The sequence below is a fragment of the Mesocricetus auratus genome, unplaced genomic scaffold (genome assembly GCF_017639785.1).
Source record: "Mesocricetus auratus isolate SY011 unplaced genomic scaffold, BCM_Maur_2.0 Super-Scaffold_100676, whole genome shotgun sequence".
Taxonomy (NCBI): domain Eukaryota; kingdom Metazoa; phylum Chordata; class Mammalia; order Rodentia; family Cricetidae; genus Mesocricetus; species Mesocricetus auratus.
This window is the reverse complement of record NW_024429266.1, coordinates 100,729,109-100,756,726: the sequence shown is the minus strand read 5'-3', so window position 1 is coordinate 100,756,726 and position 27,618 is coordinate 100,729,109. Positions and strand designations below refer to the sequence as shown.

At 52.0% G+C, this 27,618-nt stretch overlaps 2 protein-coding genes across 13 annotated transcripts in view; both read right to left on the bottom strand.

Annotated features, from left to right (window-relative positions):
* The window catches only part of Wiz (WIZ zinc finger), a 28,170-nt gene extending 20,647 nt beyond the window's left edge, over positions 1 to 7,523 (bottom strand). For 8 of the 11 annotated variants that reach the window (XM_013123037.3, XM_021234787.2, XM_021234789.2 and 5 more), the window contains exons 1-2: positions 7,398 to 7,523; positions 5,694 to 5,951 (exon numbers count right to left, since the gene is read on the bottom strand). In XM_013123037.3, the coding sequence (XP_012978491.1) occupies positions 5,694 to 5,898 (205 nt within the window). In that variant the 5' untranslated portion in view covers positions 5,899 to 5,951; positions 7,398 to 7,523. Of the gene's footprint in view, positions 1 to 5,693; positions 5,952 to 6,062; positions 6,111 to 6,738; positions 7,213 to 7,397 lie in introns of those variants that run through there. The other 3 variants (XM_040737650.1, XM_013123036.3, XM_013123040.3) reach the window with 3 other exon arrangements.
* Positions 7,524 to 8,876: 1,353 nt separating this feature from the next.
* Rasal3 (RAS protein activator like 3) lies at positions 8,877 to 22,278 on the bottom strand. 2 transcript variants are annotated; one of them, XM_013122997.3, is made up of 18 exons: positions 22,201 to 22,278; positions 21,735 to 22,072; positions 17,870 to 18,015; positions 17,670 to 17,748; positions 17,514 to 17,575; positions 16,133 to 16,203; positions 15,611 to 15,737; positions 15,427 to 15,525; positions 14,446 to 14,982; positions 13,837 to 13,981; positions 13,471 to 13,615; positions 12,428 to 12,664; positions 12,130 to 12,331; positions 11,906 to 12,024; positions 10,552 to 10,942; positions 10,211 to 10,368; positions 9,559 to 9,622; positions 8,877 to 9,434 (listed from the first exon to the last, which is right to left on the bottom strand). In XM_013122997.3, the coding sequence occupies exons 2-18, from the start codon at positions 22,057 to 22,059 to the stop codon at positions 9,279 to 9,281; spliced, it is 3,063 nt and encodes a 1,020-aa protein (XP_012978451.1). In that variant the 5' UTR covers positions 22,060 to 22,072; positions 22,201 to 22,278; the 3' UTR covers positions 8,877 to 9,278. The 2 variants fall into 2 exon arrangements, with proteins under 2 accessions (XP_012978451.1, XP_005083443.1); XM_005083386.4 differs by having other exon boundaries at positions 21,735 to 22,253.
* Positions 22,279 to 27,618: the final 5,340 nt, after the last annotated feature.

Genomic DNA, 27,618 nt, shown 5'->3' with positions numbered 1-27,618 from the left:
CCCCGCCCCATGAAGTCCTAACTCCCTTTGACCTCAGCCACGCCCCCATACCGCACGTGTCTGTCTGTGTGTGTGTGTGTGTGTGACAGAGCCTCTGCTTCCTGAGTGCTGGAATTAAAGGTGTGTATCACTATGCCCAGCAGCCTCAGGACTTCTGCATGTGGTACGTCTTTGATTACTTACTCAAATGAGATGCTCTGATGATTTCTTTTTAACCTAACATTTATTTTTGTGCTACTTAGTTGGATTTCTGTTAGTTTGGTATTATTATTATTATTATTATTATTATTATTATTATTATTTGTGGGCACGGGGTCTCACATAGCTGCTCAGGCTGGTATTAAATTCAATATGTAGCTTAGGATGACCTTGAACCCCGATCTGCCTCTATCTTTCAAGTGCTAGAACTACAGGTGTGTATCACTATGCCTAGTCTTAGTTTTGTTTTTGAGACAAGGTCTTTCTTGAGACCAGCTAACTTCAAAACTTACAATCCTCTTGCCTCTGTTTTCTGAGTGTTGGGATAACAGGCATGAGTCACCACACCTGGCTTTGTTTTACTATTTCTGAGACAAAGCTTGCTATGGAGCGCCAGTTAGTCTAAAACTCACTGTAGCCCAAGCTAGCCTTACATCCAGCCATCCTCCCGTCTCTGCCTTCCCGTCCTGTGCCCCTATGCCTGGCACCCGCCTCATTTACATTTTAGCTCTACCAGGTATTGCCAGGTTCCCTCTGCGGATAGCTGCGCGTCTGGGTCCCCTGTAAGCACATGAGCCCCCTGAGAACTGGGACACTTGCAGCCTCACTCATGGCAGCACTCCAGCACCTGGCACCAAGCACTAAACAAACACGTGCCAGATGATGCGTGGGGAGCCTGGCCACCCTGAGCCACACGTGGCCCGTGCCTGCCTTCTGGACCCTTTTCCAGGCCTACATCCTAGAATAGAATCCCTTCTTGGGAATGCCCACCACCCCACAACAACACAGATAGAGCCAACTCTCCATTATCCGCCTGTAGAGTCAACGCCTGGAGCCACCACAGGAATCCTGGCCTGCGCCTCTACCCGCCACGCTTGCCTGACATGGCAAGCATGCCAAGCAGGGAGTAAGCCAATTGCCTGGGCCAAGGTTAACACGCTGGGGGAACTTGTGCCCTGGCCAGAGCCTGACAGATGCAATTGCTGGATCAACCTCAATTTGAGGATGGTCCAGAAAGGGTGAGGGCTGGCACAGAGTCTTCTAATCCTCCACCATCCAAATTGCCCTGGAAACTGAAAGCTGACCGCTGGGGACAGAAGAATGAAGGGAGAGGAGGTGGTCAGGAAGTCTGTCTGCTGGGCCTGACAGAAGAGGCTGTAACAATGGCATGGTCTCCAACACCCGGGGCAGGGGCACAGAAATGTGCGTATCCTAGAGCACTTGGGCAGGGTCCTGCACCACTGTAGGATGATTAACAATGTCCTTGACCTCTATCGGCCCACAAGACACCAATATCTACCTATCCTGCAATCATGTCATCCAAAAATGTCCCCACACATTCCCAACGTGCTCCCTGTGGGACCTGAGTGTCCCCATTTGAGAACCATGGAGGTAGATCCACAGGGAGCAGGACATCCTTGGATTTAAGGGCTGAAGTTATGATGGGGTACTGGAGAGAATAGTGGGGGCTAGGAAAACAACCACAAGAAACAGGGTCTCCTCTGGACACATCGCAGATGAGAGCTAGTCAGCAGAGGACGGCCAATTAGTGGTTAACCAGCCCCAGAGCTGTCTAGAGATATGGGTCTGAGGGTCCCAGGTGTCCTGTTTCTGAAATTCTGAGCGTCCCAGATTTGGTGGCTGAGTGCAATTGCTGGTTGTCTAAGAATTCCATGAGCCGGGGGGCACACTGGCCTCTTTGTCTGAGCAGCTCCAACGAGGCTCCTATTTTTAGTGGCAGCAACTTTGGAGGAAGGAGACCAAGCAGGGCCTGCATCTGCTGCACCTTGGAGGTGGGGGCTTTGCCTAGAATCCTGCACACTGAAGGGGATCCAGAAGTTCCTACGGGTCGTATGAGGCACCTGGGACGCAACTTGGAGTCAGTGGCAGTGGCAGAATCCCTCACAGGCTCCAGCTTACAGAGTGAGAGGAAAGGGTGTCCATGAACCACTTACACTCTAGCTCAGGCATTCTGCAGCTTGGCAGAGTAGCCAAGAATCTATACTTTCACGTCAGACAGCTCCAAGTGCAAGGTCCAGCAGTGTGACCAGAAGTTGCCTTCCAGGCTCCAAGCGTCAGTTTCCTCCTCATGCAAGCAGCCATGAACTCAGCTTCAAGGGGCCACTGACGAGAGCTACTGAGATCACAGGAAGAGTTCAGTCCGAGGAACCTCGATGGGGGGAAGGAGGAGGTGGTGTTCTGTGGTGTCAAGGCTGGCTTGATGATGTCCTGGGGTGGAAGCTGGAGGCTAGACTTGTAGCCTCAGGCTTGCTTTCTCCAGGGTCTAATTCATTCTCTCCACAAATCCAGAAACGATACTTTCTTTGTTCCCACGTCTCCTGTCCCCAAAACAAGGGCAGGCAGGCACCAGACTCTTCACTGTGCTGAGTGGAACACAGAAGTCCCACAAGACTTTGCTGCACCTGCTGAGTCCACCTCAGACACTGCAATAGGACTGCAATGGGGCTTTAAGCAGGGTCCCAACTGACAGCCATAAAGGAAGGCAACGCAGGTAGTGGGCATATCCTTGTCTAAGCAGAGAAGTTTGGGGGTGCCATTCCTGGGAGTCCTTGAGGGGCTCTGAGGGCTGCATGGGGATGAGGGAGGGCCCAGGCTTCAGGACAGGATATTAGCCTCGGAGGCTGTTCCTATTTATAGACATCACGAGACTCCCAGGGCAAGTGTCTAGTTTACAAAGTGGGGTGGGGGATGTCAAGCAGTCTGAGAGGGCGGTGGGAGAGACATTCAGGCCTTCTCTAACCTCCCTGCTATAATCCTGCTTCAATACAGCTACACCTACCTGCGCTCCCATTTGCTCAAGGAACCCATCAAGGGTGGCTTTGGTCCCCCTTGGTGGTCTCTTCCTCCTCTTTCCTAGGCTGTGAAATAGGTACACACATGAATCCCTGGTTGCTCTCCAGTTGGGGTGTGGGGTTGTGAAGATCCCCCCCATCTGTCTTCCCCATCTCTCCTGCCTGGGTCATCTGCCACATGGAGAAGACGCGGTCAGTCCCCTGGAATCTACAGAAGATTTCTCAAGTTCCCACAGAGTCAAGAGTCTGGCTCTGCCCTGGCTAACTGTGTGACCTGGGATAAAATCCTGCTACTCTCTGGGTCCTGAGGAGGGGACTGCTAAAGGATACCCTCTGTCCTCAGGATTTGTTGGTCACCATCCCCCTGTTGCTGCACCCTGGCAGGTGCCCGCAGTCCCCTCCAAACCTCACAAGTCAGGGCTCCTTTTGCCCCTCCGTCAGGGTGTTCCCTCACTCTGCTTCTTCTGCTTACCCTCCCTGCCCCAGATAAAGGGACAGCAGGGATGGCGTGTGCTTGCCCCTCTTTACTTGGCTCTATGGAGGAAGGCTCATAAGTACCCGAGCAGAGGAAGTGCTGCTGAGCAATGCAGATCAAGCAGCGTCAATTGCACAGAGAGCGGGCTACAGGGACAAGGACCTGGGAACATGGCTGGATGCAAGAGCGCTTCCCTAACTTTTTGGGACAACAAAACAAAACCCAAGAAAAAAAAAACAGAAAAGAGAAAAAAAAGAAGAAAAATTACTCAAAAACTAAAAAAGAGGCCGGGCACATAACTCTAAAATGCCAGCACTTGGGAGGCAGAAGCAGGCAGATTTCTGAGTTCAAGGCCAGCCTGGTCTACAGAGTAAGTTCAGGATAGCCAGGTCTACAGAGAAAGCCTGTCTCAGGAAACAAAAACAAAAACAGACAAGTATCCAAAAAATATAGAAAGAAAGGGAGTGGAGAGATACCTCAATGATTAAGAGCACTGTCCCCTTTTCCAGAGGACCTGGGGTTTGATTCCCAGCACCCACATGGCAGCTCACAACTGTCCGTGACTCCAGTGCCAAGGGATCTGATTCCCTCTTCTGGCCTCTGAAAGGCACTGCATGCAGGAGGTCACACACATACATGCAGACACAAAACCCCACACACATAAAACAGCAGTAATGGAAAAAACCAGAAACCTAAAAAGAGGAGGCCCAGTGGCTCAGAACTGTCTGCAACTCCAACTCCAAGTAGCTGATGTCCCTGCCTCTGCAGGCACCAGCATCCACATGCACACTTGCATATCATCAAAAACAATAAAATAAAAAGAAATTGCTGGGCGTTGGTGGCGCACGCCTTTAATCCCAGCACTCGGGAGGCTGAGGCAGGCGGATCTCTGTGAGTTCGAGGCTGGCCTGGTCTACAGAGCCGAGGCTTATTTCTTATAAAATGTAGACTAGTGGCAGAGTCTTGCTTAACATGGAGAATGCACAAAACGAAACACAAGGAGAAAGAAAGAACGACTGGACCAAAGAGAAATTATTTAAAAATGAAAGAAGAGGGCTAGGATGGAGCTGGGTGGAACGGCATTTGCAGAGTGTGCAAGGGCCTAGGTGCAATCCCCCAGTTCGAGAAAAATAAAATAAAATAAAGCAGGAGGCTCGTGAGGCCACACGACCACCTGACTCTGTGACTTTGGGATACTTACTTCACCCCTCAGGGTCTTGGAGTCCCCATTCCTAATGTGAGATAATGAATAATCAAGGCTATCCCTACAAAGGTTCTAAGTATGACATGGTTTGGTCACACAAAGAATTTGACATGTAGGAACCACCAAAGAGGTGATTGGAAGTTCTTGGGGGGCCAACCAAGGAGATGAAGGGAGGAGTATTCCTCAGCCAAACCAGATTCCTGTTAGGTCTTCAAACATGCCAGGCTCCCCGCCTCCATAGGCCTTTGTACTTAACTGTTCGCACTGCCTGGTGGGAAATCCACCATTTGTCTCATGCTCTAGCTCAAACACCACTTCCTCAGGAAGCTTTTCCCAAGTCTCCCAGGCATGATCCTGGCACTCTGTTTAATATCTGCATAGCCTCCCCTTATGACGTGTGTTCAGTCTGTTGTCCATCGTCCCTTCTAGAAAGCCAACCCTGGAGGACAGGGACACTTGCCTCTTTGTCATGATCATTTGCCCCAGAATCCAGAGCAGACGCTGGCACACAGAGTTTGTGAGCTACCCTTGTACAGGGCAGGCCAAGGCAAGGAAGGGGTGGCAGGCATCTCTAACCCCCAGTTTCCACCTTACCACTAGAGGGCACTAGCTGTTTTGGCCTGTGGCGCAGGAGCTACATACACTGCATTAAGATTGCACAAGGAGCTGAGTGAGATACACCGACAGGAATGGGTTGCCCCTGGGGAGCGAGGGGGCTTTGGGCAAAGAGCTCAGGGTGCTGGGCTGGGTATTTGCACAGAGCTGTTGTCTAGCTCAGTAGAGGGAGCTAGTTCGCATCCTAGTTCCTCTGAGCAACTGCGATCCAGTCATGGGCTCCCAAAAGCATCTGTCTTCATAAAGGCAAAATAAAAGCACTGTGCAGAGCACCAAGAGAAGGCTCTGGACATCAAGCAGAATTTGAACCTAACTCAGCGAGACCCGGCTTTCTCGGAGCCTTGGGGAATACATGGGATGCTTCCTTAGGGCTACAGAGCCCTCTTACCAGAAATGCCACTCCGGCCATCCAGAATGTCTCGTGGTCCTTCCTTGGTGACAGGCAGGTAATGAGCAGATCGAAAAATATCACCTTCCCCTTCAGCAGCCTCAGTCCCACTGTCGATGTCCTCTCTTGGAGCTGGGCCAGGCAGTCTGTCTGGGCCTCGAGGACGATCTGGGGCAGCCAGGCCACCTGCCAGTAAGCCCTCCATGGGTACTAGCTGCAGACCTCAGCACCAGGCAGATTCAGCAGGACATTATGGGCCTGGGGACAAAGAAAGGGAAGACCTTAGGAGAGGCAAGAAAGAAATTCCGCCTCAGTTTCCCCCTTCCTCAACACCCCAGTCCTCTTTCAAGGCCTACTGCCTCAGTTTACCTCTCAGTGGAAACGTGCGGGTAAATGGTGTTGAGGCCCCATTCACATCTGTTACAAGGCAATCACGTCCACCGTCAGCAGGCTTCAGCACACCAGACCTTTCTTTTCCCGGCTTCTTACGGCTCTGTTCACCTCACTTACACATGCACACTCAGTCACCGAGGTCTTGCCCTCATCAATCGCTCCCGTTGCTCACCCACAACTTCCCCTTTTCCAGTTGCTTCCTGGCTTTCCTAGACCTGCACAACCTATGGCCATGCCTCCAGTTTCCAGGGTCCCGACCACTTCCACGCACCCAGCTCATGAAAGCATCGTCTCGAGTGCCCCCATCTTCGCCCTTATTCTTTTCTCCCTTCTCTTGCCCCATATCAATTGCCCCTACACTTTCTCCACACTTGGACCCTTCTCCCTAGCAGGGTTTCCCAGAGTTAACCCCTTAACCTCGCCACAGCCTCAAGTGACCCGTTTCCCTTCTCCTCAGCATGATCTCTCATGCATACCAAGCCTGGGCTCCTCCACACTCCCCCCCCCCCCCCACCTTCCAATAATATTGGTTGCATCCTCCACCGATATTGGTCGCTCTGGCCCGAGGATGAAAGGGACCGATGGGGCTCCTGTTTCAGAAATAAGGACCCTGGGGGGAGGGGGGCCGGCTGTCCTCTCCACCTATAAATACCTTCAAGGTAGAGCAGAAAGTGAAGGGCAGGAATGAGGCGCTCTCCCCGGGGAGACGGTGGTGAGGCCGGGCCCAGGCAACCGGGGCGGGGCCGGGTCTCCAGGCCTGGTAGCAGGCGTTGCCCTAGGGGGCCTGGGTGCTCCCGGGGGGGCCTACACGGGATGGGTTGACAATCTTGGCAGGAGGGGGTCCCTGCCCAGGCCTGGAGAAAGCACCTGCGGGTGCCCACTGGGGTGGGCACTGCCGGCGGGGATCCGGCAGGACCGCAACTTCGGAGCACTTTGGCAGCTTGGGGAGGGGGCTCCGGCCCAGACGGTCGTTCCCCACCCCACCCCCGCAGGGGTCGCAGAGGTAGGGGTGGCGCTGCGCGGACGCACCCTGCGGGGGAGCTAGGGTCCCGGGAATGCGCCCTTCGCCCGTGCACCTCGGGGCGGGAGACCCCGCGGGACGAGCCGAGGTGGGGGGGAGACACCTGCCTCGAGACCCCCGCCCCTCCCCCCACCTGTACGGCCCCGCCCCCGGCCAGGCCCCGCCCCTGCAGGCCCCGCCCCGCCCCCCGCCCCAGGGGGTCCCGCCCGGCCGGGCTGGGCCCAGGCCTCCCCCCCTCCCCGCTCCAGCTCCGCCCCGCCGCGGGCTTCCCAGACTGGGTCTGGCCTCACCCGGGAGGCGTCGCCGCCAGCTGGGAACTCCCCTCCTTCGTGCGGCCGTCGCTGCCGCTACAGCAGCTGCCGCTCTTGGTGCCGGTGCCACGGCCTCCGCAGCTGCCGCCGCCTCCCCTGCTCGGGGGACATTGTCCCTTTAAATCGCTCCCCCCGCCGCCCCGCCCCCCCGGCGCGCCGCCGTGACCTCAGCGCGACAGCCCCGCCGCGCCGCCATGATGAGGAGGTCTGCCCCCCCTTGTGCCACTCCGGGGGGGGGGGGGGCGCCAACGGGCGCGCGGCCATATTGGGAGTGGCCAAGCAGGCCACCCTTAAAGGGTCCGCGTCTAAGGAGGGGCTCTGTTACTATAACAACATCCTGTCCTCCCGCACCCCCACTGGTTCTTCCTGTACTTGGTTTGTTAGTTAACACCAGATGAGTGGGAAGGAAGCCGAGAAGTTTTCCCTTGGGTCAGTCTTAGATCGTTGAGGAATCCACCCAAGTCAACCAGCCCTTAGCTTCCAGTCTCTTCCAATCACGAGGTCACTCACTGGTCTTTTTTCATTGTTTACATTGGACTTCAACATCTCTAAGACCCTAGAACTACTTTATCTCTGTCCCGAATGCTAAGCTCTCCTTCGCCTTGTCATCAAGACCTCAGCCTCCAGACTAGCTCATACATGCACATCTCAAGCTGCTTGCTTTCTCCCAGACATTACCATTTGTTTGCCCAGTTATCCACATGCTCAGTCCGTCACCCACCCAACAACCCAATAAACAAATCACCTAGCTAGTCATTGCTCTAAACACTTATTCATCTATCCAAAGATTCGCTTCACCTATCCAACCATGTGTCCTGGCCCATTGCTTCACCAACAAAGTATCTATTTATCCATAGAAGTAAGAGATTCAACAATCCTACCAACAGCCACCCATACAATCTTCCATCAATTGCCTGTTTGTCTTCTCCAAGTGAAGAAGACAGGAGTTCATGTCTATCTACTTTATTGTTTTCCTGTGGCTCATTTGGGAGTCCCAAAAGACCTCGTGTGTGTGTGTGTGTGTGTGTGTGTGTGTGTGTGTGTGTGTGTGTGTGGTGTGTGTGTATTAAGTCTGATTACTCATTTAGTTCAAGTATCAGTCTCCTATTATGAGTCAGTCTTCTCTAAATAGCCTATCCATTATTAGTGACCTGCCTTAAACATCTACCAAGTCAAACATTCAGTGAATGCTAGTGTAGTCTTCTGCCTATTGTTTCGTCTACCTTACCCTTTTATCCATGAGTCAAATGTTTGCCCATTTACTCAACCAGCCACAGAACTCAACTGTATTCTCCCCTTACATTCCCTTCCTTCATTTGCCTCTGACTCATTCCCTCCCTGCCTGAATTGTGTTTTGGAATCTAGAAAGATTCGACACACGGGGCCTGAGATACTGACAGAGGATAGGGATTGGGGGGGGGAACCTGTGCCTCATTGAAAAGCGGGTGCTTCCCATAATAATGATTAATACCTTTTATTGAATACTTTTAACTAAGGGTTGTCCACTGTGTAGAGAATTTTAGATACATTTGACAGATGAGGGAATGGAGTCTCCTAGAGTGATGGCCTAGATCACAACAATGGTGAGTGTCTGCTTATTACTTCCACGTTGGGGAAACTTCAAATTAGATAAGAATTTGAGAGAGCTGAATGGAGACCTGGGTATACTCTCTGATTAATTGTCTGTAGGGGCAGAAAAGCTGGTGATGTTACTGAAATGGAGATTTCTGGACACCCTCACAGTATCAGAGTGACTGGCACCTCCCATTCTGTCCCCCATTAATGATCATGAAGGGCTGAGGCAGAGCCCTGTGTAGTGGCTCTCTTGGCTTCCAGACCACGTGTAATGGTATGAGAAGCTCAAGTGCCCATTGACAGCTCAGCTCCGTTGACACACGCCGTTTTGAGAGGCAGGGGCTGGCTCCGGGATCCTGCTCTCCCTGAAAGACTCTGTAGGCTGTGGAGGGTATCCCTCAGCTGGTCCTGAGTACACTCCATCTCAGTCAGGCGGTGCTCCTGGGAAGGCCGTGGAAGTGGCTTTGGAGTCTGGGGTGGGGGGGTGGGGAGGTGGGGGTGGGGAGATGGGGGTGTCCACCAAACAAACTCCCCACTCTACTCCCACCTCAGGCAAGAGTCTCACCAGACTTTTCAGCCTGTGGCTTCCGTTGCTTGGAAGACCACCCTCAGAATCCAACTTTGAGATCCTGTGGGGGGTCAGATGCAAGAGAGGGAGCAGGTCAAAAGCTGAGACACTCCCTTCCATCCTGGGTGGACAGTCAAAGATCCAGTGGTTGGGATTTGTTCAGATTACAGAGCCGGGTGTGTCTGAAGCAGGGTCTGGCTCAGAGCTTGTCTCAGCTAAGATGCAAAGACTAGCTAACTGTAGTGGTGCAAGCCTGTAACTCTAGCACTCAGGGGGCCGGGACAAGAGGATGGAGAGTTCATGGTTAGCTTGGGCTTCATAGCTAAATCTCACTTCTCGGGGTGTGGAGGGGTGGTGGAATGATTAATCACCATTTGAAGGCAGAGACTGACCCATGGCTGGGAAGGGCCCAGATGGCCCTATGGGGTTAGGAGGGTCTGATTGGAGGGGTGTGGGGAGCTAAAGACAGGTGTGAGATAGCCCGGCAGGTTGTGACAGAGGGAGACTGCCCCTAGGCCTGGGCTGGTAACTTGGAGGTTGTTCATCTAGAGGATGGAGCCATTAGGACTTGGGGATGGGCCGTTTTAGGCGGGGAGGGACTTTCTGGGTGAGTTTTGAACTCAGAGCTACGGGGAAGGTCAGGACTCACCCAGCTCCCAGTCTGGAGTCCAGGTCCTGCAGCTGACAGCGCAGCTGCTCCTGTTGCTCCGTCAAGGCCTGGATGTGGGTACTCAGCGACTCCACCAGACGGGACAGAGCTTTTTGTTCCTCACGGAGTGCAGCCACCTCGCACTGTATCTCTGCTAGCTGTGGAGAGATAGCTGCTGTAATCCGACCCATCCTCAGGTCCTTCTCTCATTTTATCATCTTTCTACCATGATAGGGAATTTGTAGGGTGGGAAAAAAAAGTCTCAGAGTCGGCCTTTTCTAAGTTCCGTTTCTATCCGCGGCCCGCCCCACGCCCGGATTCGGTTTTGGGCTGGATGTCACCTTGCCCACTGGTCGGTGCATTCCCAGAGCTTGGTATCGGTCCCCGGGCTGGTCCAGCTGGCGCTGCCATGGCACCGATGGCTTTCGAGGCAGCGAGGCAGAAGCTCCAGTCCAGGTCCGTCCGCATGGCGCGGGGCCAGTGCGTAGTGAGTCTTTGGGTCTCGTTCTGGGACCCGCGGAAGGGCGGCGGCGGGCAGGCCGTCTGGCAGGGACGCTCTGTGTGCGCTGCACTGGCCGCGGCCGCCGCTGGGACCGTTCCTCATCTGGCCGCCGAGGGGCCCAGCTCCCTGCCCCGTGAAAGCTGCGCAGAGATTGGCTCTTGGAAATGAGAGGGGTGTGCTTGGGGAGATCTCGGGGTGCCAGGAAACCGGGTTTCTCCCCTGAAGAGAGACTGGAGGTGAGATGTAGAAGTTCAGACTCTTAATTGACGGCGGAGACGACTCCACCCCAGCCTAGAGCCTGGGATGACCCCACTCTTAACATCAGTATAACTCTGTCTCTTAGGACCACACTGTGACCTATGACTTTGATGAGGCACTGCCCTTAACTTCTGACTACCAGCCCAATCTAGTCTTTTCTCCCTCTTTAGCTTTGGCTCTGACTTCTGACCTTGACCAGACCCTTTCCATAACTTTGATCCCAGTCTGACCCTGGCATCTACAAGGTTACCCACTTTTCTTCCCAACTGACCCTCTCCTCCCCAACCTGTCTGGGCTTGAACTGACCCTGTTCTTGCTTTTTGATAGAAAATGGTCTCTAAGCTGGGCGTTTGTGGCGCACGCCTTTGATCCCAGCACTTGTGAGGCAGAGGCAGGCAGATCTCTGTGAGTTCGAGACCAGTCTGGTCTACAAAGCCAGTTCTAGGACAGGCTCCAAAGTTACACAGAGAAACCATGTCTTGAAAGAAGGAAGGAAGGAAGGAAGGAAGGAAGGAAGGAAGAAAGGAAGGAAGGAAGGAAGGAAAGCGGTCTTGAACCTGTTACCTAGTCCTATTACCCTAAGCTTTAAGCTTGACCTTTGCTCCTTGACCTTTGTAACATCTTGTCTCTCCCTGACCCCTGACTTGACTCTGACATATGGCCTTCATTTTTTTTTCCAACAAGGCTGCGTTCCCCGACCCTGGAGGTGACTCTTTCCTGATCTCTGACACGTCTCTGTCCCAATCTTTAACTCTGACTGTGAACATTTGTCTTTTGACCACACAGTGGGTCACTCCCCTGCCTGCCTCCTTACGTGATGCCATCCCTAGCCTCTGAATCTCTGACCCCAACACGGTCCTGCTCCTGGCATTGTTTATCTTAACATAGATACCCCTCCTGCCACCCATGAGAGCCCAGGCCAGACTTGAGGTTACCTGGAATGGACCTGGGTGGGGGCCCGGGGAAGACGCATTGGCACAGTCACTGGGACAGGCCGGCCCTCCTCGATGGCTCGAAGTATGGTGGGCAGTGGTTCCAAGCTGTCTTGGGTTGTCTGTCAAGGCATGCAAGGGAGAGGCCCAGTGAGCGATCTGGCGCCGGCGCCTCCCACCTTCTGGCTTTTCTACCCCGCTCCCAAGGCTCTGGGTTCAGGCCACACCTGGTCAAGCTCGGCAAAGACTGTGCAGAGTTGGGCATGAAGAACTGCCAACTGGAGGGCCAGGTCTCCACTGCCCTGGTAGCCACTGGGCGTGGCATTTGCATCCACCACGGCCACCTGGTCCAAGAAGTGTTGCATGGCTGGTCCATGATCTTCCAGGAAGCTGTTCATAAAGGCCATGTAGGCTTCCTTCTCACCAAACCTGAGTTGGAGCCAAACTGGTTTAGTCATGACAGACACCTGCCGACCCCCCCACTCCCTGATCCCATCACTGCCCCCACATTCTCCCAGCACCTACGGAGCACGGTTGGCGAGATTCTGGATGACCTTGGCGATGAGTGTAAGGGTTCGGGCTGGGCCGGGCGCCGGGTGCTCTGGTACCAGGCCAAAGAGGCTGGGTGCCAAGATGGCAGGGCATAAGAGCCTCAGGAAGAGGGAGGCACACACCAGCCGGGGGCCCAGCGATTCGGAGCCTCGTGATCTGCATGCCTCTCGCCAGCTTGAGAACACAGCGCCCAGCTCTGCTGGGAACCAGCTGGGGCAGAAGAAGCGGCGGTTAGAGGAAGGGCACGGGGACATAAAGATCATGGATGGTCCTAAATCCAGGGGTCAGGTGTATAAGAAACACTACATGGCTTGTCTAGGATCTATGATTCATGAAGCCTCCGTGTGCTCTCTTTTTCAATGAATCTGTTGTTTGTGTTGCAGGGTTGGGGTTATCTGGGATAACATTACTTGGGGCTTGGGTCCCAGAGGCTAAGAACTTATAGCATAAGTGTGGCAACCTCTAGAGTCTATATTCTTAGATTTGGGCAGACAAGATCACATGGAAACAGAGGTCATGAGTTTGGGATATAGTTACAATTCTACATGAGAGTGACATGCCTGAAGATAATATGACTTAGAAGGGGCAAGGGTTACAATGTTATCTGGGATGGTAAGTCATAGGATTAAGCATGCAAGTTATCCTAGGAACAGAAGCTAGAGGATTGGATGCTCATGTTTCCTATAATCATTTTCACGAGATTTGGGATATAGGGTCTCTTAAGGTCAGGGATCGTGGGGTTAGGAATAGGCACCATATGGAATTAAAGTCTTACGTTGACCAAGGTTAAGTGGTTGGAATCACTGTGGTTAAAGGCAAAGGAAGTGGGTTCTTAGGTTACTTGGGGTTAGGTGGTATGGTATGAGTGTATATAGGGTTTGCTAAATACAACAATATCAGTATCTCAAATATTGAATCGAATTTAGTTGAGTGCCCTGTATTTTGTTGGTTGGTCAGGGCAGTACAGTGGCTGAGAGACAGGGCTGTAACTCTGGTGCTGGGTCCCTGGTTCTCACTTGTAAGAGTGGATGATGGTCTCAAAAACCCTCTCGCAGCTGTTTCGGAGTCTAGCTTGGTGTTTGGACAGCTCTGGTGTAGGACACTTGCTGGGGTCCACTTCACAGTCCTCAGTGGAGGTGCAGAGACACCGCACAATGTCCCCTGCGGTCCAGAACAGGCAGTCCAAGGTCATGAACCCACACACATCACACCCAGCCTCCAACCCTATCTCCAGTTTACTCTGGAAGCACCTAACATCTTGGGAAAATAGCAACTCTCCACTCCCACACCAAATCTTAGCAGACCAAGGCACCATTCAGTCCCGGAAGACAGATCATGCGGGGCTTCCTGGAGCTGTGGCATCAGTCCCTCCCTCAGCTTACCCAGGGTCTCCTGGAGGTACTCCTGTGCCACCAGTTTCATGTACTCATCAATGGCCTTGGTGGCCAAGGTGTTTTCTCGGAATAGCAGCGCTTCGCGGCCTCCGCAGCGCACTAGCTCAGCGGTGCCTAGGTCTGTCACTAATGCCTGTGGAGGACAAGGATCACATTGGACGAACTTGGGAATCCCAACCATTGGCCTAGCTTTCATTCCTAGGCACAGGCGATGGCCCTTCTTGCGGATATTCAGGCACAGCGCTCAGTTTGAAGATGACGTCACAACCTTTACCTCTCACAGCACAAATGGAGCCTAGTAGCATAGAGGCTCACCTCCTGCCCCTGCCCGCTCGCTGAAGTTCAGACCTCTCAAATGAAGTTCAGGGTCTGTCTCTCACAGTTCAAGTTAAGGCCGCATCTCTAGCAGCTGAAATTCCAGACTAGCCACAAGAAACTGAAGTTCAGGGGTCGTCCCTCATGGGTTAAGTATATTCCCGGCCCCTCACGGTGCCCTGTCCTGATGGACACTGTCCAGGTCCTTCCTCCCCAGTACAACTCAGAAAACGCTATCTTGTCTACCCCGGGCCACCTGCCTGCACAGTCCCGGCTCCTCACCTGCGCCCGGCCAGTGGCCCGTAGCACGCGCACCATGGCTGCTGCCAGCTCCTCCTTGGCCTGAGCAGACAGCGTGGACTCCAGCGCCTCGCACAGGCGCGCGTAGTGGAAGGTGAGGAACTCAGCCAGTTCCTTGTAGCGCTCCGACGGCAGCACGCGCAGACGTCGCACCCTTATCCGTGCTCGCAGCGCCGCGCCGGCCGGTGCCCCTAACACCGGGAACCAGCGCTCCAGGCCCGCAGCGGGCGCACGGGGGATGCTCACCTCGTCCAGCTCCAGCGCCACCCTGCCCACGGTTGCACCTGCCGGGCCCGCTCCGCGGAGCCGCAGTGACAGGCGACGGGCTGGCGGCAGCGCTTCGAAGTGGAAGCGCTCCGCCCAGAAGAGCTGACCTGGGCCGGTCCGCGGAGCAGTGCGGGCCAGTAGCGCCCCATCCAGACACAGCTCCGCTCGCACTCCGGGTGTCGCTGCTCGGGGCAGTCCCTTGGCCTCATGTACCCAAACGGTCAGCCACGTCTCTTGCCGTTCCACGTTGTCCTGCGTGTAGGAGGGGACAGAAGGAGTGTTTCCGAGGTGTCTGCGCTCCAAGATGCGCACTGCTGCTACTCCAAGATGCTCATCGCGATCCGGAGCCTTGCCCACCGGGAAATGGCAGAACCCCCTGGGGAAAGAGGCTGGGGCCATGAATGTCTGGGAGCCGCTAAACAGAACAGAGTGTCGCACATATCGGGGCTTAGGCCATAAAAGGAGTAGCCCCGGACTGAGGAGTTGGAGACTACTTGGTAGGCAGGACCTGGGGAACAAACAGATCCGGAACTGGATGCGGGAGTCTCACATTCATGGGGCTGTTGGTTGCACAGGTGTGGACTGGGCAGGTGTGTTGCACGGGAGCGTTTGGGGTAAAATGTTTGGGTGGCATCTAAGGGGCAGGGCCTGGCTTGTGGAAGGGCCTTCTGTGTCCGTTCCCTCCCCCTCAAGGACCTGGCTGGGCTGGAACTGCCGACGAAGGTCCTCGATCCAACGATCTCGCTCAGCGCTGGAGCGACAGCAGAAACAGCGGCTCCCGCCGGCCCAGGTTACCTATTGGTTACAGGATCCAAGAGTTTAATAGAGGTGAACGTGAGGCCAAGGGTTTAATAGAGGCTAAGGTAAGTTTCTCATTTACCTGGAAGCAGTATGGCTCCCCCAGGAGGCTAGGATGCAGCGGCCAGACTCTCACATCCCTCTCAGCACCCAGGTCCAGCTCAGAGAGTGTGGCCAGCGATTCCCTGGAACCCAGAGCACTGGGGGGTCTGGAGCCAGGGACGGTGAACAAAGGGTCATTCCTGGCACTCAGACCTTAGCTTTCTAATCACCTTAGCTGCTGTCCCTTTTGGTCTCTTTTGGTCGCTTAGTGTTTGACCTACTCTTTTCTTTGCCCCAACCCTTTAAGGCTTAATTTCCCACACACTCTTTGGAGTTCCCAGATCCAGGGTGTTCAGTGAGCTTCTATTCCAGAGACCACTCCCACCCTTTAACCGAGAGATGAAAACATGGTTGGAGTCTATGTGGCTCCAAGTTCACCTGGTATGGGCAGAAAAGAGAGAGCATGGGAGGTGTTGGGTGAAGGCGAGGACGAGGAACCCAGAGGTGCAGACCGCTGCAATGTTGAGCCCCCCAAGCCCTTCAGCTTCCTGGAGACTCTTACCCATCTCGAGGGCCATGGGCTCCCAGCTCTGACTTGGCCTTCTTCTTCTCTTTCAGCCTCTTGAGCAGCCCCTAAGGGGGCAGAGAGGTCTGTGAGCCAGGTAGAACCCTGTGCTCTCTCCTCATCTCTGTGCTCCCAGTGTGTCCTTTAGGATCTGCTAGTATTGGTGGACCCAGCCCATGCCCAGGCTGCAATAATATCTGTGACCAGCAGGTGACTTCCATATTTATGCTTTGCAATACTGGGGGTCAAACTCAGGGCCTCGTGAGAGGTAAATGCTCTTAAATCAAGAGCTCCCTTGGTGGTAACCCCCTGCCCAGCAGCTTGCATGTCTTCCTGTCCGCCCCCTCCCTTAGTCATTCACGCCTTTTACGTTAGTGTCCAAGGGAGCCAGCATGCTCAACAGCAGAGCTCAGCAAACATCTGCATGGTATAAGGGTGCAGGGGCTGCTGAGAAAGCCCAGAGTGACACGGGACAGGGGAAACGTGTGTAGGCTTTTGTTCAATATCCAAAACAGTGACAGGAAGAAGGAAAAGGAAAAGTTCTACTTTCTGAGTTAGAACTCAGTAAAGCGGACAGGCTTCCATCTCTTATTCTGGCAATATTGTTTTGTATGTTCTTGTGTCTGATGTGTGTGTGTGCATATGTGAGCGAGCATGTGTGCACATGTCTATGTGGAGTCCGGAGACTGACATCAAGAATCTTCCTCAGCCGGGCCATGGTAGTGCAGCGCACTCCTTTAATCCCAGCACTTGGGAGGCAGAGGCAGGAGGATCTCTGTGAATTCAAAGCTAGAGTGGCCTACATAGTGAGTTCCAGTACAGCCAAGGCTACATAGAGAGACCCTGTCTAAAAAAACAAACAACAAACAAAAACTCCACCCCTCCCCAAATACATTTCCAAACAAGAAAAAAAAAAAACCACAGGAACTTTCTCATTAGCTTCATTCAACAAACAATAGATGCAGAAGCTCAGAGCCGGCTGGTGACCTACCCACGATCTCTTTTTTCCTGGCCCTCCAGGCCCAGGGCTGTAATCACTGCTATTCGGAAAGCAGAGGTAGGAGGATCACAAAAGTTAAAAAAGGTGTCGTTTTATGTGTGTATATGTATGTTTATTTTTCTAGGCAGTCTCAATATGTATTCCTGGCTTTCTTGGAACTTGCTATGGAGCCTAAGCAGTCTTGTCTTTGCCTCTGAGTACTGGGATTTACAGACATACAGTACCACACCTGGCCCATATATAATATATAATATACATATACATATACATATACATATACATATACATATACATATACATATACATATTGGGAGGTCCAGTCTGGGAGACCTTGTTTACCCCGGCCACTCCCCGACCCTGTCACTCTGGCTGTCATACCCGAACATTGTGGACCTGGTTGGAACCAGTAGCTTCCGGCTCAGTTCTTCCAGGGGTCCTGTCTGTGGGTGATCAGAAGGAGAAGGTTAAGGGGCGATTATGAGTCACTTTGAAAGGCTCCCCAGTCCTACAGCCTCCCCAGTCTCCCAAATTTACCTGGATCCCTGAGGTTACCCATGGCTGCCTGTATGCTGCTCTCTGAGCTGGCGCTGCCCATCCGGATTTGGCGAGGACCCTGCCCTCCCACAGAAGTTGGCCGTCAGAAGGGGAGGCAGACGGGGGTGGGGAGCATATGTCTCTGGTGTTTGCCCCTCTGCCACTGCCTCCGTCCAGTTCCCTTCTCTCTCCTTTCTTACCTCCTCTTCGCCAAGCAGCACCAGTTTTCCTTCAATCAAGCTGAAGCCTCCAATGTCCCAAACAGGCACGTCAGGAGTGGGAGGCGCAGGGATCTGTGCAACAGGTCCCTCTGCAGCTGCGGCCAGCTCCAGCTCCGGCTCCGGCTCTGGGGGGGGATGCTGATTTCAGAGACCCCCCCACTTTTCCTCCAGGCGTTGGTGGCTCACGCCTTTAATTCCAGCACTTGGGAGGTAGAGTCAGGTGGATCTCTGTGAGTTCGAGGCCAGCCTGGTCTACAGAGCGAGTTCCAGGACAGCCTCCAAAGCAATACAGAGAAACCCTGTCTCTAAGAGAACAAACAAAAACCCCAAAGCCCCCCTTTTCTCCCTCGGCCGCCTTCAGCATGTAGCAAAGGTACATTGTTCAGCAACCGTGTCAGGCTGGGTGCCATGGGCAAGTCTCTCCCTCTGTGGGGTTTGTTCCCACCAACCCCAGAAGTGGACACAACCCACCTGCTCGGCGTCCAGTACTGCTTACCGCTTCACATGCCCTGTCAGTCCTTCAGAAGCCATTTACAGGGCATTAGGACTGAGGCCCAGAGAGGCTGAGGGGCCTACCCAGAATCACACCGCTTGTGAGTGGTTAGGCTAGGCTTCTAACACAAGCATTCTTCTCGTAAGCAAGAGAGTGGGTAAGGCTGAGTCTCGTAGGACACACCTGGAACGCCAGGACCTGAGGCGCTGAGCTAGGAGAATGATGAGTTCCAGGCCAGTTTGGGCTACTGACTGAGACTGTATCCCAAGAGGGGAGGATGGAGGGACACAGAGAGTATGGGCAGAAGTCTTGGCCTCTACAAAAATAACTAATCTGGGGCCAGCAAGGAGGCTGGTTCAACAGGTAAAGGTGGCAGCCATGCGGGTCTGGTGCGAATCCACTCCCCGGAACCTATGCGGAGGTGAAAGGACAGAGCCAGTTCTACAGAGTTACCCTCTGACTTCCGGATGCTGTGCACATGCGCACTGATGAAATAACTGTTCTAAGGTAGAAAGGTTCAGCTTGAGAAAGATGCAGGGGGAAAAACAAGCTGGAAGAATGTGGGAGCGTTCTTCCTCGGGGAGAGGGTGCTGGGTGGGGTAGAGTGGGCCAGGGAAGACTCCACTCCCTACCCGGAAAGAGTGCATTTGTACTAGGTTTTGAACTGAAGTTTGAATTTCACCCAGCCAAGATGGAAGGGGAAGGAAGCAGGAGAGTCCGAACAAAGGCTGTCAGATAGGAAGGCCCAGGGAAGTAAAGGGAAGGGTGAGATGGGATGGAGGGAAGGTACTGGCAGCTGGTTACGAACTAGGATTTGTTTGTGGCGCTGAGGATTAAGTCCTGGGCTTGGCTTGTACCAGGCATATCCTCCATCAGCGGGCTGCACCGGGTCCCCGATCCACCGTGGGGGGAGGAGGAGAGTGAGCAGCCATGGGAGATGAAGAGTTATGACGGAGCAGGGCTGCTGGGTAGAAAGCCCCGTCTGGATCCTATGGAGTGGACCCCCAGAGCATGACTCTGCAGGGCTGGGGGCTTAGCTCAGTAGTAGAGCACTTGTCTTTGTGTGGGAGTCCCTAAATTGGGGGGAGGGGAGAAATACTCTGGCATGGTGATGTACACTTTTAATCCCAGCAAATCTGAGGTAGAGACCGGGCAGGTCTCTGTGAATCTAAGGCCAGCCAAGTCTACATAGCAAGACCCTGTTTTGGGGAAAACCCCTACAATATGAAACCATTTTCTAAATGTAATACTGTGGGCTGAGTTGCCTTTTATGATGTTTGCTTAGTTTGTGTTTGTGCACACCGACTCGTCATCACACAAGAGCAGGCCAGAGAACAGCCAATTTACTTACTTATATGGGGCCTGGGGATGTACCCCATGCTTCATGTGGAGGTCTGAGGACAACTTTCAGGACTCAGTACCCTTCTTCCACCCTGCGGGTCTTCAGTTTTACCACCTGGCGTCTTTACACGCCAATCATCTTGTCAGAGCCTCAATTGTTTTGAGATAGGGTCTTGTTATATAGTTCATATGGTCACCCTCCTGCTTCTGCCTTCCAAGTGCTGGGATCGTAAGTGTGCATTACTATTGTTAGCTCCAAAACGAATGCAAGGTGTTTCAAGAATTTCTTGGGCCGGGCGTTGGTGGCACACGCCTTTAATCCCAGCACTCGGGAGGCAGAGGCAGGTGGATCTCTGTGAGTTCCAGGCCCGGCTGGACCGACAGCCTTTAAAACAATACAGAGAAACCATGTCTCGTAAAAACCAAAAAAAAAAAAAAAAAAAAAAAAAAAAAGAATTTCTTGGAAAGAGCTGAATTAACCTTGAGCTTCCAGGAAATAAGGGTTGAATCTTCTCGGTTTATCTTCTACCCTGTTTCACCACTAGGGGCAATATGTACAACTCTTTCTTTTCCTTCTTTCTTTCTTTGTCTCTCTTCCTTTATTTCTCTCATTCTCTGTCTCTCTCTTTTTCTTTCTTTCTTCCTCTCTTTTTCTCTCTCTGTCTCTTTCTTTCTTCCTCTCTCTCTGTCTCTTTCTCTCTCTCTTTCTTGGTGATGGGTAAACAACCCACAGTTCCACCACAGCCTCTCCCATGCTAAACTGGTGCTCTGCCACTGAGCCACATCCCACATCCACAGCCCTAACTCTTTCCTGCTAATGCATGTCTTAGCATATGCTAGGTCCTGGGCTTGCACTGCATTCCCGGCCTCCGTTCTACACAGTCTCCGCCAGTCTCCCAGTTCTACACAATCTCCGCCAGTCTCCCAGTTCTCATTTGACAGCACCTGTCATTTTTACACTGATTTCTTTTTTTCTTTTTCTTTTCTTGTCTGTAACTTCTCCCCCTGCCCACTACTCTGTGAACTCAACACGTCAAGGAGTGTCAACTGCTTTGCCCACAGCTGTCCTTGGTGCCTCAGTTAGGGACCAGAACTAATTCAATGCTCAAAAAACTTTACATGTCTTTAATCCCAGCACTTGGGAGGCAGAGGAAGGAGGATCTCTGTGAGTCGGAGGCCAGCCTGGTCTACAGAGTGAGTTCCAGGACAGCCTCCAAAGCTACAGAGAAACCCTGTCTCGGAAAAAAAAAAAGAACCAAAACAAAACAAAAAACCCCCCTAAAACACCAAAACAACAACCACAAAAACCTGCTTGGGCCAGCATAATGGCTCAGAAAGTAAAGGTGTTTGCCGCCAAGGCTAACCATCTGAGTTTGACCCCTAGAGCCCAAAAGATGGACAGAGAGAACTGACTCCTGAAAGTTTCACCATCTGACCTTCTCACTAGAACCGTGGCTTGCCCCCTCCCAACATAAATTAATAAATGCAGGTTGTCTTCTGACCTCAATGTATGTGCTGTGATAAGGGAGATGAGATATGCACACACACACACACACACACACACACACACACACACACACACTCAGTGAATAAACATCTGTCTGAATGAATGAGTGTGCTCTTCAAAGCAGAGATGGGGAGTTTCAGACTCAAGGAAACAAAGTAAGACTTAGGTTATAAGGCATCTGAGAACCACATCCAGTCAATGCCTTGGTCCGTTGAATACAGGAGACAACCATCAGGGCCAAGAGCCATTGGACATCCAGACGGTACTAAGGTGCATCTCTGTTCTCAGACTGAACCCCAGCTGCCTAAGGTCCTTCGAGTCTCCCTCACCCCACTTTAGGGGGGGAAGAGAGATGAGGGCTGCTGGGGGCCCCAGTCGCTTCCTGCTGGGCTTTCATACTCCCCACAACTTCCTGTGTCTAGAGGGCTTGATGTTAGGTTGTCAGACAAACACCAAGGCATCCGGCCGCCCAGCCTAGCCCCTGCTGGGGTTGGGGAACGTACCTGGGGTCTTAGGATTTGTCTTGGGCTGCAGCGGTGCCACGTTCTTGTGCCTCCCCCACAGGGTCTTGGAAAGCCAGAGGCGATTGGGCCGTGACTCCTTAGGGGGTGCCGAGAGGACCCGACGAAATAGAGATCGAGGGGCTGGCTGGCTGCTCACCATGGGCTCCTGATGGCTCAGGGTCCTTCCCCAGCCCGTGAAGCGGCCCCAGCGGAACCCTCCAGCAGCCTTCTCCCCTCTGCCTCCAGTGTGCCAGTGGTAGGATGTCAGCGGAGAGGGTGGCGCGGGCTGCGTTTGGGCGGCTTCACTCGGCAACGGTGGGTCCATGGCGGAGTCTCTGCTGCGAGACCAGAAGGTGACAGTTCTGCGCATTGTCTGCCCACATTCTGTCTTCATCTTCCCGGGTCTCTTCTCAGCTTTGCCTCCAAGGAACACTTTTGAGGGTGCCACACGCACACCCTCCCTTACCTTGATTTCCTGGTCAGTCCTAGAATCGGCAGCCGTCTGCACTGTGCCTAGCTTCCTTCCTCGGAACCCAGCTCCACGTGACCCTGCCTCCCCCCCCCCCCGCCCCCTTTACAGTCAGGCTGAGAGGGCATGATGGGGGCAGGATGCAGAGGTGCTGGGTGGTGGTGCTGGCTTCTGGCGAGGACTGGGAGGCGAGTTTCAGTTGCCTTCTGTGAAATGGGAGCAGGCTAGGTAAATGCTGCCTGGCAAGGATACAGGGCCCCCGAAAATCTCCTGCTGGACGCCTGTGTAGGGAAGCTGCCACGATTTTTATTGGAATGTATTTTCTTTTCTTTTCTTTCTGTCTGTCTCTATCTATCTTTGGGATGGAGTTCGCCGTAACAGGGTTTCTCTGTGTAACAGCTCTGCCTTCTCCTGGAACTCTCTTTGTGACCAGGGTGGCCTTGAACTAGCAGAGATCCACCTGCCTCTGCCTCCCGAGTGCTGGGATTAAAGGCATGCGCATGTTCAGCAACAACTGTAGCACTGACTGAGCCATACCTTCAGTCCTTACCCTCCTAGAATGATTGTCTAGGTCTCCTCTGACCCAGCATTTCCCCTGGTAGGAAAACATCCAAATAGAGATGTTCACCAATGCTGCAACTAGTAACTCCAAATAACCCTGGTGTTCCCCCACGGCAGAATAGAATGAACACTCAGTGGCATCTCTATACTAGAGTATCACATAGCAAGGAAAATGAATACAGTCTTGAACTAATGGTGTCAGAGGAATCACAGTGCTGAACTCAAGCAAAAGCTAAAGAGTATACGCTGGGTGAGTCCATTCATATAGAGTTCTAAACCTTGCTGAGAGTGATGGTGCACACTTCAAAACCTAGTACTTATGAAATCTGAGGCGGGAGATTTTCCATGAGCTCAAGGGCAGCCAGGGCTGTACTGCAAGACCTTATTTCAAAGAATAAAAAGGAAAGACAAGAAAAAAAAAAGTAAAAAGTTCAGAGCCAGCCGGGCGTTGGTGGCGCACGCCTTTAATCCCAGCACTCGGGAGGCAGAGGCAGGTGGATCTCTGTGAGTTCGAGGCCAGCCTGGTCTACAGAGTGAGTTCCAGGACAGCCTCCAAAACAATATAGAGAAACCCTGTCTTGAAAAACCAAAAAAAAAAAAAAAAAGTTCAGAGCCAAGCAAATGAAGATAGTAGGAGTCAGGGTCGGGCTGGAGAGGCTGCTCAGCCGTGAAGGGTGTGCACTGCTTTTGCAGGGGACCAAAACCTGTTCAGTTCCCAGAACTTGACTGCTACCAACCACCTCTGACTCCTGCTCTAAGGGATCTGGGCATCTGTATACACTTGCACTTGAGTAACACACACGAATGCACACTCATACACAATTAAAAAACACTAAAAATAAATCTTTTTAAAAAGCTAGGGAATCAATTTCATTCAGAGGGGCTAGTGACTGAGTAAGGACATAAGGGGACTTTTGGAAAATGGCTTACTTTGTTTTGTTCAAGATGAGGGACTGTTGTGTGCTAGGCTGGCCTTGAACTTGGTGTGTAGACAAGACTGGTCTTAAGTTTCTGATCCTTCTGCCACTGCCTCCCAAGTGCTGAGTGTTTAGCCTTTTTTATTTATTTGTTTGGTTGGTTTTGTTTAGTTTATTTCCCCACTCAAGGCCAGAGTTTCATTTATTTTAGACACATGCTTTATCAACAGATCGAAATTTTAACCTGTATGTTGTTTTTCCCCCCAAACAAGGTCTCCTTTGTAGCCCAGGCTGGCCTTGAACCTTTGTCTTCCTGCTTCAGCCTCCTGAATTCTGGGATTAATCACTGTGATCAGCATTTAAAATGTCCCCCCCCCACGCTGTGAGTGCATACGTGCATGCGTGCCTGCCTCTGCCTCCTGAGTACTGGGATTACAGGTGTGTGCTACTACTGCCCAACCCAGATTTACTTTTAAATGCAAATAAAATTCATACTACATGAATTTAACATGCCCTGTTTTTGAGTTTCAGTGCTGGTGACAGGGGTATGTTCTGTTGTGAAATCTCTTTGAGGTAAATTTTGGTGTACTATCCAGTTGGTATCTTTGATACTTTGATAAATATTTACTTGGAAAAGAGGTGGGGCCATCAAGATAACCCAGTGATTAAAAGGTACTTCCTGGGACCTATGTTTAGAAGGAGATAACCGACTCTCACAAGTTGTCCTCTGACCCCTATACTCTTCTGCATGGCACATACGGTCCAACCTCCCCTCCCCTCCCCGCTCCCGTGTACATATGCACATACAAAACAAATAAACCAGGTTAGAAATGTAACAAAAAAAGAAGCGGGGACATGTTCTGGCAGGAGTGAGTCAGCAGCGTTCTGACCCAGGTTGGAGTGCTGGCCGTCCTTTCTCACTGTGACCTCAGACAAGTCATTTCCTCCCTCCGAGCTTCCTTATTTGTAAAGGATGATGCTATCGGTCTCAAAAAGCTCACATTCAAGGGCTGGGGAAGAGGGCTCTGAGGTTAAGCAAGAACTGTTACGGCTTGGGTGCCTCACGGCCATTTGCGCGCCCAGCCCCACATGGCCGAAGCAAGGTCTGGCTTTTGAGCGTGCCTACACTCAACACTGCAGGAGCACACACCCATACACAGGTACACATAATTAAAAATAAATTAAAGCTCACATCTGACAAATGCTTCCTGAGTGAGGACGGGGTGCCAGATGGGGTGGGGGAGGAGAGTAAGTGTGAGTTCTGTCCTCCTGCCACCCACAGTCTGGGGAGGGGGACAGGTCCTGAGGTCAAAGGCACATTGAGAATTTGTGTGGAAGACTGGGCGGAGATAAACACACTGGACGGAGAATGACCAGTTGAGCAGACATGCCGCTCTTCTCAGGCTGGAAAAATCAGGGAAGGCTTCTCTAGGGAGGTAACCTTTCAACCTGAAGCATGAGAAGAGCACAGAGGATTGTACCTAGTAGAAGGGTCACTTTGGACAAAGGCGAGGATAACATTAATCCATGGGGTGCTGTGCACATGTAATCCCGGGACTGGTTGGGTGCACACTGAAGCCAGCCTGGGCTACATAGTGGACTCTGTGGGAGGGGAACTGGATTCATGGAGTGGGAAGGATAAGGATGGGCCCGTGGGCATATAGCGTTGGCATTCACTAAGCGCCCAGCCTCTGAGGTCCACACTTGGTTAATGCTTTCCTTACTGTGCCTGCCCTGAAACTCTTGCTTTGAAAAAGGGATATTGTGCAAGGTGTTGGTGGTGCATGCCTTTAATCCCAGCACTTGGGAGGCAGAGGCAGAGGATCTCTGTGAGTTCGAGGTTAGTCTGATCTATAGAGTAAGTTCCAGGACAGTCAGGGCTGTTACACAGAGAAACCCTGTCTGGGAAAAAACAAAGGGGGGGGGAGGGAGAGGAACATTGCATCTATATTTCTTTTTCTTTTTCTTTTTTTTTGGTTTTGTTTTTACGAGACAGTGTTTCTCTGTATTGTTTTGGAGGCCAGGTCCAGCCTGGCCTCGAACTCACAGAGATCCGACTGCCTCTGCCTCCCGAGTGCTGGGATTAAAGGCGTGCGCCACCAACACCCAGCCATTTTATTTATCTTTTTAAAAGATTTATTTAGCAGAATGGTAGTGATACACACCTTTAATCCCAGCGCGTGGGAGACAGGTGGATCTCTGTGAGTTCAAGGCCAGCCTGGTCTACATAGGGAGTTCCAGAACAGCCAGGGCTACAAGGAGAAACCCTGTCTTCAAAAAAACAAACGGAACAAAAACCCAATAGGTTACTTACTCTTATGTGTGTGAGAGCTTTCGTGGGTTTGTTTGTTGCCTGCACGTTTGTGCCCCGCATGTGTACCTGTTGCCCACGAAAGTCGAAAGAGGGCAGTGAACCCTCTGGGATCAGACACAGACGTAGTTGTGAAACACAGTGTGGGTGCTGGGAATTGAACCCAGGTCCTCTGAAAGAGCAGTAAATACTCTTAATTGTTGAGTCATGGTTCTAGCTTTATTTACATATATATTTTCCCCAGGATGGTCTTGAACTTGCTATGTATCTGATGATGACCACGAATCCCTGATTCTTCTGCCCTCTGCCCCTGGGCCCTAGAATTACAGGTGTGCATCATCATGCTTGGCTTATGCAGTGCTGGATGGAGATGGGACGGAGGCCTTGTTTGTGCTAGATAAGCTCTCTATTACTGGGTTACAGCCTCAGCTCTATTTTGATTTTTTTTTTCTTTTTGAGACAGGGCTTCTCTGTGCAGCCCTGGCTGTCCTGGAACTCACTCTGAAGACCAGGCTGGCTTCGAACTCACAGAGATCTTCCTGCCTTTGCCTCCCAAGTACTAGGATTAGGATTAATGGTGTGTTCCACCACTGTGAGGTGGGAACCTGCCTTTTTTTTTTTTTTTTTTAAGATTTATTTATTATGTATACAGTGTTCTGTCTGCATGCAGGCCAGAAGAGGGCACCAGTTCTCATTACAGCCACCATGTGGTTCCTGGAAATTGAACTCAGAACCTCTGAAAGAACAGCCAGTGCCCTTAACCTCTGAGCCATCTCTCCAGCCCCCAGGAACTTGTTCTTAAATACTGCTTTTCCTGGCTACTTTTTCTCCAGGCTTCGATTTCTCACTCCCCAACAGGAAGTTCTAGGGTTGCCTCCAAATCATCATTTTATACTAAAATTTATTTGTTTGTTTTTGTCTCCTTGGTTCTGTCGTAAAGGTTAGCCTCTAACCTTGGTGGGAAACAAAATACAGTGGTTGATTTTCAATACAAAAGTCGATTAGATGGGCTTAGGTTTCAGATAAGTAGGAGTCATTGGGTTCCGGCTAACTTTCTCAAACCAAACATTATCTCGGGATTGGAGATACAGGCAGCTTTCTACATTATGACTAAGACCATACTTTGAAAAAAGTGAGAAAGGGCTTTTGAATAGAAACGTTAGAAACAAACAAACAAACAAAACCCTTCCTCCTAACTCAGCATACCTGCCATTTTTGTTGGCATTTGACCTTGCAAGGTCGTAAATAAACCACCCCGCCTCCCTCATTCTGCTTCTCTGGTGCTCATTGATATGAAGTGGCAGTCGCAGTACCCATAGCTTCAAAGCAGTCCTCCTTGCTGGAGCTCCCAATGCTACCATTATGCCTGTGAGCCCCATATCCAGTTTTATTTATTCTGTCATGCTGGAGTCAGGATCTCTAGCTTTGGCTGGGTGTCAGTGGTGCACACCTTTAATCCCAGCATCCAGGAGGCAGTGGTAAGCAGATCTCTTGTAAGTTCGAGACCAGCTAGAGTCAGTTCCAGGACAACCTGGGCTACATAGTGAGACCCTGTCAATACAAAGCCATGCTTCCTGTCAAGGAGGTTCTCTACTGCATTTTGGTCTGAGTTGGCTTTTGAGCAAA